This window comes from Astatotilapia calliptera, chromosome 22, assembly GCF_964374335.1.
Source record: "Astatotilapia calliptera chromosome 22, fAstCal68.1, whole genome shotgun sequence".
NCBI classification, from domain to species: domain Eukaryota; kingdom Metazoa; phylum Chordata; class Actinopteri; order Cichliformes; family Cichlidae; genus Astatotilapia; species Astatotilapia calliptera.
The window spans coordinates 17,228,931-17,239,246 of NC_137442.1; the positions used below are offsets into that span (position 1 = coordinate 17,228,931).

Consider the following 10,316-nt stretch of genomic DNA (forward strand, 5'->3'; position numbering starts at 1 on the left):
TAAAGAGTGTTCTGTTTCTCAGCCTGACTCAGGACTGCAGATGGACTTTTCCTCCAGTTTTATTTTGGGGACAGTAGGCCATTCAGGAGCCTCGCATGCCATCTTGCTTTGCATATACCAGTTGTGCATAGAAAAAGAGTGACGGATGACTCAAACCTTTTTACTTGCAAAGTTTGTTAATTTGAATATAAAAATTTTCTGCAGAGGCTGACAAAAACAGTCATGTTCTGTCATTTAATTTTAAAAGGTAAAACGGAACAAAATTGCTCTTAAATAAAAAGCAAAGCACACCAACAAAATGTGTTTTTTTAACTGCTCCTTTAAAGTTTCCTGAATGTGTCGCTCTTTTATGAAAGTGCATGTTAGAGCACCTCACTTCATAATATTGCTCTTATTCTTTTTTCATAAACATATGACACTGAAAAAAAACAACACTGATGTTGTTTAGCTAACTCACGTCTACTTGTTTGCACTTACTTTGCTGCTTTCCTGTGCTCTGTTTCACATGGAGACACACACGAGCTATCGGCTTTAGAAATCCATATAATAGGTCGGCCGGGCTGCCTAAAATACACAGACAGCCAGTGTCCAATCAGGACTTCTCCCTGGCTTTCCCTCTCCACCAATCTCAGCTTTAGACCTTCTAGCTTTGGGACACAGTAACAGCAGTAGTGTTCGTGCAGTACTGATGAGCCTGTTGGCAGGTAAAGACCAACTGAGCCAGGGAAAAAGACTAATGCAGTGTCTAACTGTGCTGGATTGCACGACTGATAATCATGCAATCACCAAAATGCTGATATGTGAAGATTTAACTTATATAGATTTTTGTTTGCACTGGACTTTTTATTGTTATTTATTTTAACAGCAGATCAACAGCTGTTTGTGTTTGCTATCACAGATGCTGTTGCAGCATTGATATATTATAAAGCTAGCTAACATCATGTTGTAGGATCCAAGCCTCCAGCTGTCTGTGTCACCTACTGCCATTAACGCGCACAGGACACACTGTAAGGTCAGTTGTAGGCTGAAACCGAAACCGTCCAGCGCTTTTGTCCAACCCCGTCCACCACTGCATTTATAATTTCATCTCTACAACATAACATGTAGAATCTGACATAACTTCAGAAACTTTGAAGGATTTCATCACATTGTGCTGACGATTCCACTTAATTTTTAAATGTTTTTAATTAAACATCTTACATATTGCACCTTTAAATCCCTTACAGCAGGAGATGTTTCTCATCCCACTGTACCAGGTCTACGTCTGTATACGTTTCATTTTATAGAGCGTTCCAAGTTTTTCCCAGCAAAGTCACTCTCCTCTGTGTTAGTAAATCTGAGTTCGATAAAATTTTCTAGATACTCTTTAAACAGAAGTCTAATACTGCTATCTGCCTCCTCTGCGCTGAACAACTATGGTCCCCGCCACAATGTCGTACACAGTCCTGTTGTGCTGGAAGAAGAGGAGGGTGATAAAGACAGGGAAGAGGAAGGCAATGGAGAAGTTCTTGTTCAACGCCCGCACAGTAGAGCTGTGAAAATCGAGAGAGACGAGGCAAAATATGAGCTCAAACAGGGACTTACTGAATCCCACACAGATGCTCTAAAAGAACTGGAAACAACAAATAATATACTTTTTTTTAAAACTTTTTAATAAATATAAAAATAACTCAACAGGGAAAAAAACCAACATAAAAAGTGTGAAGACTCACGCTGAGAAGGACACGTTGGATGCTGGGACCACAAGAACACAGTTGGGTCGTATAAGGGTGGACGTATCGCACGTCACCACCCGCAAGCCGAGCAGGAACTTTCCTGGCGTAGCTCCACCAGCGCCCCAAATACAGATGATCTGATTGGATGAGAACAACAAACATCACACCGCTTGTCACCGAATGTCGTTCGGTAGGAGAATTACGAAAGACTTTCATTTCCATGTCTTGCAACGTATATTTAGCTGCGCTGTTCTGGGAACTACCCTCGCCCTCAGTGTGCATACATGAAAAGGTGGAGGCTGGAAGAACAGCAGCAAGGCCCACAGAACAGAGCAGGCATCAGTGGTGATAGATAATATTGATTAAGTCACAGTTGGTGTCAGATGGGTTGCAAAGCAGCCAGCAGATGCACAAACAAAAATAACAGTATATAGTAACAATTAGTGAATTAATCAAGAGTATAATTCCAGCTTTTGATCAGCCCCATGCACAACAACCACAGTCAGAGACCAGTTGAAGGGGAATATTTAGATAAGCTTGCACTTTTCAGAAAATGTGCCTATTTTAATGTGTGAAGCGTTAAATGAACTAATGCTAGGCTCAAGTTTTTATTGCCCAATATTTCGCAGTGCAATACACATGGCCATGAAAATAAATTACTCAAGCTTTTATTTATTGCATAACTAATCCCGGCCCAAAACATTAACAAGACAAGAAATTTGTTTTCAGTATAGCACAAACAAGCTCAGAGGCAGAGAAGGAAACATGCCATATGGTGTGAGTCTGAGCAGAGGTGCATGAATATCCCAGAGCTGGCTCCCACCTGGGAAAACAAGACAATATCGTAATTCTAACAAGAGACGGGATAAGTGACTTAATCGCAGGCAACTATGAATGCAACGTTGCATCACTGTTCTCTGTGGGCGCCGCAAAGAACTCTGACGCTGCCTGTTCTCATTAAACAAGAGAACGTGCTGCTGCTATTGGGTGTAAATGAGAACAGTGCGAAATGTTATTTATACTCTAACAGGTGTTCTGCTTTAATTCGCAGTTGCACAAGGAAAACCTTGTACACTCTAAAATGTTATTAAATGTTATAAAACAGAAAGCTTAGTTTGGGTGAAGATAAACACACGCTAGCATGCAAATTTTCAATATTAATATACTTCTGCACATCACTTAACCGAGCATTTATCAAGGCAATGAGAAATGAGACTCACCTCGTAGACACACACCAGTACCCTGTAGACCAGAGCAACAGCCATCATCTTCTGCAGGTCCTCCAGGGACGTGTTCTCATCTATCTCCTCCACAATGAAGTGGGTGATAAATTTGGCAATGTCCCTTTAAAGAAGAGAGACAGTTTGTCTGTGCAAAGCGGCATAACTTGGAATTCAAGCAGATTGAGAGGCCTCATTTAAAGTTGAGTCTTTGCCCGTTTATCCTGGTGTTTTTTACTCACTTCATACCACTCAGATACATGATCCATAACACGATGGTGGCTTTCACACAAAACAGGATGAAGAAGTCCACAGTCTCTGCGAGGAACCTCTGGAGAGGAGAGGGGATGGTGTACTCTTGTCCTGCATGGCAGATGAAAAGACAACAGAACAGCCGTTTTCATTACCGTGGCAACTCAAAGCTTCATAAACTCATAATCATTCACATATAATCAGTGAACAGACACTGCTGACAGTCACAAGAGAAAACAGAGGACGAGGAAAAACCTTGAAAGACTCTTAAGCATATAAGCTCGTTTCCTCTAGGTCATTTACTTAAGCCTGGTCAGACTCATGACCTAGCTTTAACACAGAGCTGGGTCTTACATTCAATTGTTACTAATCAGATTACAACAAATAAGCAACAATAATCAGCCCGGATGATTATCCTGCTTTAAAGATTACATTTTGATTACTTCCATAAATTCTTATTAAACTTTTACTAATCATAATGCTTTCAATTCATAAACAGTAATATATATTTAGTATGTGCACCTCTTGTGCAGTTCTTATGAGGGTAATTTAAAAACGTTTAAAGAGAAACTTACATTTGTGAGTTGTTTAAATATGTTTAATACTGAAGTAATGTAAAAGTATTCATGTAGACTGGGCAGCATGTGTTGTAATTAGCACTTAGTAACCGACTCGCGCTGCCAAACCTGAGCCCTACCTGCCTGAGGCGGGTTCCCGTTCTGCTGCTGACCAGGACGAGCATCGGCACCCGGGAGCGGGTTGGTGGCTGAGCCCAGCTCGGTCCCGGCAGCCAGGTGAGGAAAGGAAGCTGCGGGGGATGTGACAGGATAGTAGCTGTACCAGCTCCTTGTGTCAAATGCTTGCTGCCCACTGACGGGTGTACCCGGCGGCGTCTGAGCGCTTATCCCCGGCGGAGGGAAGGGGAAAGCTGACAGAGCCACCCAGCTCTGCCAGCTGGCGTACCCCCAGTAATACTGCCACATCCACTGCTGCAAGTTTGCGCAGTATTCCGCTGTAGCGGTGCTCCGAGGCTGCTGTGCGTCACTTTCAGGACCGCTGCTGCTTTTTTCGTCCGTCATAGCCGCAAATATACCTCAGCGTCCTCACAGGCTTGCCTGAATTTGGCAGGAAAACCGTTTAAAACGCGTTTAGCCCTCAGGTAATCCTCCCGGTGCCCCGTTCATTAGCTCCCGGCTGGTGCAAGGAAGCGCCGGCTAAATGTGTTTGTAAATACGGGGACTTCCGGGACCACTCACTGCTATACGCCGCGCCCTGAGTCTGTGTCGTTTTATAATATTTATGAAGCTCAAATTAAAGACTTGTGTGTCTTTAAAACAATACTATCTACTCTATCAGTGCTTCATTTATCATAAATAAACACCGTGTAATCACAATGGCAAGAAACTCTATCCCCCTGCTGTCATTAATGGTATGAGCCATTTAAAGGATCATTCTGGGTTTTTTTTGTTTGTTGTTATTTTATTCAGGTTCCTGTGGATACTTGTCATACTTTGAAAAGTACATTTCTTCCACCTTTGGCAGCCATAGCAAACATTTACTGCTTTTGATTTTTAAAATTATGCCCTTTATTGAGCTGTTAATTTTCCACAAGTTCACAGCACAAGTTTTAAATGTTTACCGCTAGTTTCCAGTTGTAGTGTGATTTGTGTTAGTGTGCTGTGTCTACTTGCTTCCACTACTGGCATCTCTTCCTCACATCTTAGCTCCTTTGGAGAAGGGCAGGAAATCCACAGCATCCGTCTAGAGCATGGGTCTGCAACCTTCACAGTGTTTGTTACAATACTCTGTTACATCCTTCATGGAAACTGTATTCCCTGATGGCTGTGGCCTCTTTCAGCAGGATAATCTTCCCTGCCACAAAGCAAAAGTGGTTCAGGAATAGTTTGAGGAACACAGCAACAAGTTTGAAGTGTTCACATTGCCTCCAAAGCCCCCAGATATTAATCCAAGTGAGCATCTGTAGGATATGCCAGACACACAAGGCCACCTTGCAACTTAAAGGACTTCATGAAATGTTAACAACCTGGTGCGAAACACCACAGCGCACCTTCAGGGCTCGAGTGGAGTCTACGCCTTGATGAGTCGGGCTGTTTTAGCAGCAAAAGGGGGACCAATACAATATTAGACACATAGTCATAATGTTATACTTGATGTCTACAGTATATGTATAGCACGTGCAACATTACTCTAAGACTGCACCACAAGAGAGCAGCAGAGGTCTGTTTATGCACGTTCAACAATACCAAATACAAACAACAGCATTACCTACTCTGTATTTGTACACTTTTATCAACAGTGACTGTATGATGTCTATTACAGTTAGGCTTATTGCAGTTTTTATGTTGTCTGCTTTAATTCAGGTGCATTTTCTGGGCTTTTCAAAATAAAATGATTCCTCACAGAACTTTTTTGACCATGTACATTCCCACCTCCTACCACATTAAGAGCTCACAAACATCTTAACTGAGTGATTTCTGCAAAGTGGTCTGCCGCTGAGGTCACTGGGGTCAAAAAGTCTAAAACTGGCTAGTCAGCTGATGGAAAGCTGTGCTGCTTTCGCTCTCACAAACTCTTTCCCTCTCTTTCTTTTTAACCCCACTTTACAGATGTTGCACACGCCTCTCTCCCCTCCTAAATGTTTAACTTACTCACTCACATCAGTCTCTTTTTTTGTGTGTCTTCGCTGGCTATCGTTTTACTCCCCCTCCTCTCTGATTACCGGGGAAGTGAGGGCATTGTATTTGCTGACTGGGCTGGCCCGACTCTTTGGGTTAGGTGTTAGGTCTGCCAGATCCACATGATTGTGCCGGGCCTAGTGAATGGAGCCAGTGAGGCGAATGCCAATCCGCCCCCAATGAGCGTTATCCCAGTCGACAGAAACCATACGATGACTGTGCCCAAAAGTAATCAGGTCCAAATAAAAGCAGTGTCTGGCAAACGCTGACCCCCATAGAAACCCAACAACCTGGTGGGATTACTGCTGTGGAGGTGTGTCTGAGCGAGTGTGTGTGCTAGAAAAGAAATGAATGAGCAAGAGAGGTTTGGTGATCTGGTTAGTGGTGGGCTATGTATCACCCAGATAAGGAAGAATCTGTAATTTTATTGTGTAAAATTTATTTATAAGTTTCCATTTGTGGATGTGCTATAATGTCATCCACGACATCTGAAGACTGTCAAAACTTTAGAAACATGAAGAGTAACTAAAATTATTACACAGCCTGTTTTTTAAAAAAATCTTCAAAGAAACCACAAATAAAAGCTTCGTTGGATTGTGTGTTTCTGCTACTGCAATCATATTGGCAATAACACCAAATATTACGGTACTGTGCAAAAGTTTTGAGTCATCACTTATTCTGGGGTTTTTTGCTTGGAAAATAGGACTTCAGTGCAGTGAGTTACTGTGTACTATGTGAGCACACATGGAAATATGGTACATAAGGCAGAAACAGAGTTTGTAGGATTCTAACGAGCTTAAAAGTTGATATTTGGTGTGACCACCTTTATTCTTCAACACAGCCTGAACTCTCTTCGACAAGCTTTCTTGTAATTTCTCTAAGTAGTCTTCAGGAATAGTTTTCCAGGCTTCTTGAAGGACATTTAACTGTCTTCTTTGGATGTTGATCTCTGTCAATATGATCCCCCACTTCAATCATGTTGAAGTCCAGGCTCTGGGGAGGCCAATCCACAACCGATAACGTTACATATTGTGATTTTCTGTCTAGGTATGCTTACTTACTGCATTGGCATTTTGTTTGAAGCTATTGCCAATCAGAGTCTGAGTGCATGGATCAAAGTCTGATGGTATTTTCTGTGTTGATAATTCCATCAATTTTAAGAAGATGCCACACACCACTGACTGAAAAGCAGCTGGAAGCCATGACACACCATGTTTTGCAGATAGCTGCTGACACTGTTGAACCTCTCTCCAAACCTCCTCTACGCATACTGATTTTCAGTCCAGTTCTTGATTCGGTATTTCTAGCTCTAGTTCTTCTTTGCTTTGTGATTTCTAGTTCTTGGGTTTTGTTCCTGGGCCCCTCACATTTCGCGTAGGTTTAGTTCTGTCTTCATGTTTATTTTCTTGTTCTCCAGTCGTGTCTCATGTCGCAGTTTGTTACTCCTGTCCCTGTGCTCCTTATTCCCTCTGTTCAGTGTCAAGGTCATGCCTCTGTGCATGTCGTGTATTTCCTGTTTTATTTTGATAGTCCCTGTCCTGTGTGGTGTGTGTCTGGTTTAGCTTCTCTTTGTCTTGTTAGGTCTGATGTGTCCCAGCTGCGTTGCCACCTGTTCCCCATCCTCTTGTTGCCCTGCCTCTGTATTTAAATCTGTGTTTCTCTCTGTCAGTTGTCATGCCGTACCCTTGGTCTGCTGTGTTTCCTCCCTCTGTGTTCCAAGTAATTATAGTTCCCAGTTCCTGGTTTATTTTCTCATGCTTTAGTTTGAGTTTTTGGTTTCTAGTTTTGTTTTGTACTGTTTTTCACCAATAAAACTGCCGCTTTCAGTTACAATTCCCATGTTTGAGTCCTGCATCCTGCCTGCCACACAGCACACAATGACACTGTCTGAATAAAAAAAATTAAAAGACCTTCACAAAGCCTGGAGAAGTTTTGTTCAACAAGAGTTCGACTCCTTGTAAGGAATTTATAAAGAAACGAAGAGTGGCTCAAGACTTTTTCACGGTACTGCCTATAATGCTCATCCTGCTGGGATGTCACCATTGCTCGGATTTGGAGAGAATTAGATCACAGTGAGCGCCCATTTTAAAACCGCTGAATCTGCCTGTGCCCTTATTAGACCCCTATATTGTCAAGGTGAGATAAGGGAGGCACTTGGACTCCTCGAGTGTGTGTGAAGACACATGTTCTCCTTGTAAAGTCAACTTTGCTGTAGAGGAACACTAATGGCACTTAGAGCAGCCTCTCTCCTTTTATCTGAGGCAGCTTCTTAATTGGGTATTTCACAAGGAAAATATTTCTTCCTTTTGCACTCTGATTGTTTAGCTTTTGCTGGTGCGCACACTCACTGCCCTACATGGAAGACAGGCCCCTTCATTTTGATTATTCCTTTTGTTGTCTGAGCCACTGAAAGTATCTGTGCGCAACACAGAGTGTTCATAGCTGAGAGGGCTTGCTGTGTCTATAAAGGATATGGACAGTTCTTCCAGACACACTTAAAGGGAACAAGGTCACCAAATAACCTTAACTGCTCTGAAGTGCGCGATATGAGCTGAATTCTTTGTGTATTTGGTCTTCAGCGGTCAAAGATTCAGTCTCATTTCTGGCATATTTGAGTTCTTAAATATAAACATGTTTCTTCTCTTTGAGTGGCTTTGATGGATGAAAACCGGCACCCGCCCCGGCGTCTCTCTGTGGGATATTTACAATCCACAAAGGAGGATAGCAGATAAGAACTTGGCATAGTTCTAATTAAATTTAACACTGATAACACTCTGACATACTCAGAATACAGCGTCACCAGGCAATTACAGGGTTTAGCTTAGCAAAAACAGCTGGTCTTTATCAATTAGGAAGAGTTACACACAGAACACTGAAAGCATCAGAGAATCAGCACTGAACCGTAAACGTGTGCGCTTTAGTCAGTAAAACTCAGCTGTTAATAAACTTATCAATATGGCAATTCTATCATTGAAATACAGGAGAATTTGACTGATAATTGATTTCTACACTAATCATCCACAGCATTAAAAGCACCTGTCTGGTATTTTTGGTCTCTTGTGTTGCTAAAATCATAGATTGTGGTTTTTGGGTTCAGTGGATTGCAGGGCATCACACTTCACAGATTGGGTTTGTTCCAGGGAATCCACCACGTGTTTCCTCATATTCAGATTAACAGTTTGCAGACAGGGTCAGTGCCTCGGGCTCTTTGTTGTGTTCTAGAGCAGTTTTTTGATGCGAGGGAACATGTGAGGATATTTTATTGAGGGAGGCCACTGTCATCATGGAGCACTGTTGCAAAATGGGTAAACAGAAGACTCATTTTGTATTTAGGTACAAAACCAAAGTCTATAAGGTGCAAAGAATCCACAAAGAAAGCAATTAGAATCCAAGAGATGAACTGGGAAACATATGGAGCAGTCAGCAGAATCTAAAAACAGACAAGGAGCACACCAAGCAGGATAACAGGAAGGATTAAGAGACACTGACAAAGGGAAGATTAAGGTTATAGATACACACAAGGCAGTCGGGGAGATAGGAAACACCTGGAGAGAAAGGCACACCTGAGCATAATCAAGGTGACAGAAGCCACAGGAAGCAAAAATAAAGGCCAAGCAAAAGGGACTCAGAATAAAACAGGAAGCAGCCAAACAGAGAAACATCTAACACAGAGACCGGGACGTGACACAGAAGGGAGAGCAAAAGGCACAAAAGGTCACAGATAAACTATAACCAAGACTAGAAACCTAAAGTGAACTAAGAGCTCAGAATATAAGGAAATACTTACAAAACACCTGGAACCAGGAAACCATGAAGATCCTGAATAAAAATCAATCAAACCACGAGAAACAACTTAACTTTCACATGAATAGAAATGGGAACTAAAGACAGTTCAATAGACATGAAAGCAAAAAGGCAAACCAAAGGGATCATATAAAACAACAACATTTGAAGTCTCAAACTTTAAAGCACGAGTCCCAGCCCAGTGAAGCTGACACAAAAGTGTCTTAAACTTTTAAACTGTTTATAATGGCCAGCATGGGGCGACTAACCTGGTTGCTAAAAGGCTTTGACGTGTGACCTCAAACAGTTTGCTAATGCGTTGTGGGGCTAGTTTCAGGTCACACTGAAAAAATGGAATTTTCATAATTATTATTTTCATCACATCTAGAATAAAAATACCAAACAGCTCAGCTCCAGGTTTGATAAGGGTAATACAATACCTAACCAATAAGGCACGTCATAATAGCTATGTCTATCTATTTATGCTGTCTATACTCGAGTCCAATGCATTTCAAAATGTAATTTTTTTTTTTTTTTTACAGCAGACATTATAAAAAATGTTCACTGTTGTGTTTTATTTGTTTTTTTTAGTCCAGTCCCTGCTTGAGAAATGTCTCGGGCTCTTTGGTTGTGTCAGTTTCAAACATGTG

At 41.8% G+C, this 10,316-nt stretch overlaps 1 protein-coding gene across 1 annotated transcript; it reads right to left on the bottom strand.

Moving 5' to 3' along the window:
* Positions 1-965: 965 nt before the first annotated feature.
* fam8a1a (family with sequence similarity 8 member A1a) lies at positions 966-4,413 on the bottom strand. The gene is made up of 5 exons (XM_026157058.2): positions 3,885-4,413; positions 3,178-3,298; positions 2,936-3,059; positions 1,713-1,852; positions 966-1,532 (listed from the first exon to the last, which is right to left on the bottom strand). The coding sequence occupies exons 1-5, from the start codon at positions 4,264-4,266 to the stop codon at positions 1,388-1,390; spliced, it is 912 nt and encodes a 303-aa protein (XP_026012843.1). The 5' UTR covers positions 4,267-4,413; the 3' UTR covers positions 966-1,387.
* Between the last annotated feature and the right edge of the window lie 5,903 nt (positions 4,414-10,316).

Bases quoted from the DNA above. Each gene is read 5' to 3' on its own strand.
- fam8a1a (XM_026157058.2), bottom strand. From the start codon at position 4,266: ATGACGGACGAAAAAAGCAGCAGCGGTCCTGAAAGTGACGCACAGCAG. The intron at 3,299-3,884 runs GTAGGGCTCAGG...TCTGCCATGCAG, and splicing joins CGGGAACCCGCCTCAGGCAG to GACAAGAGTACACCATCCCC. The intron at 1,853-2,935 runs GTGAGTCTCATT...TCATCCAATCAG, and splicing joins TACTGGTGTGTGTCTACGAG to ATCATCTGTATTTGGGGCGC.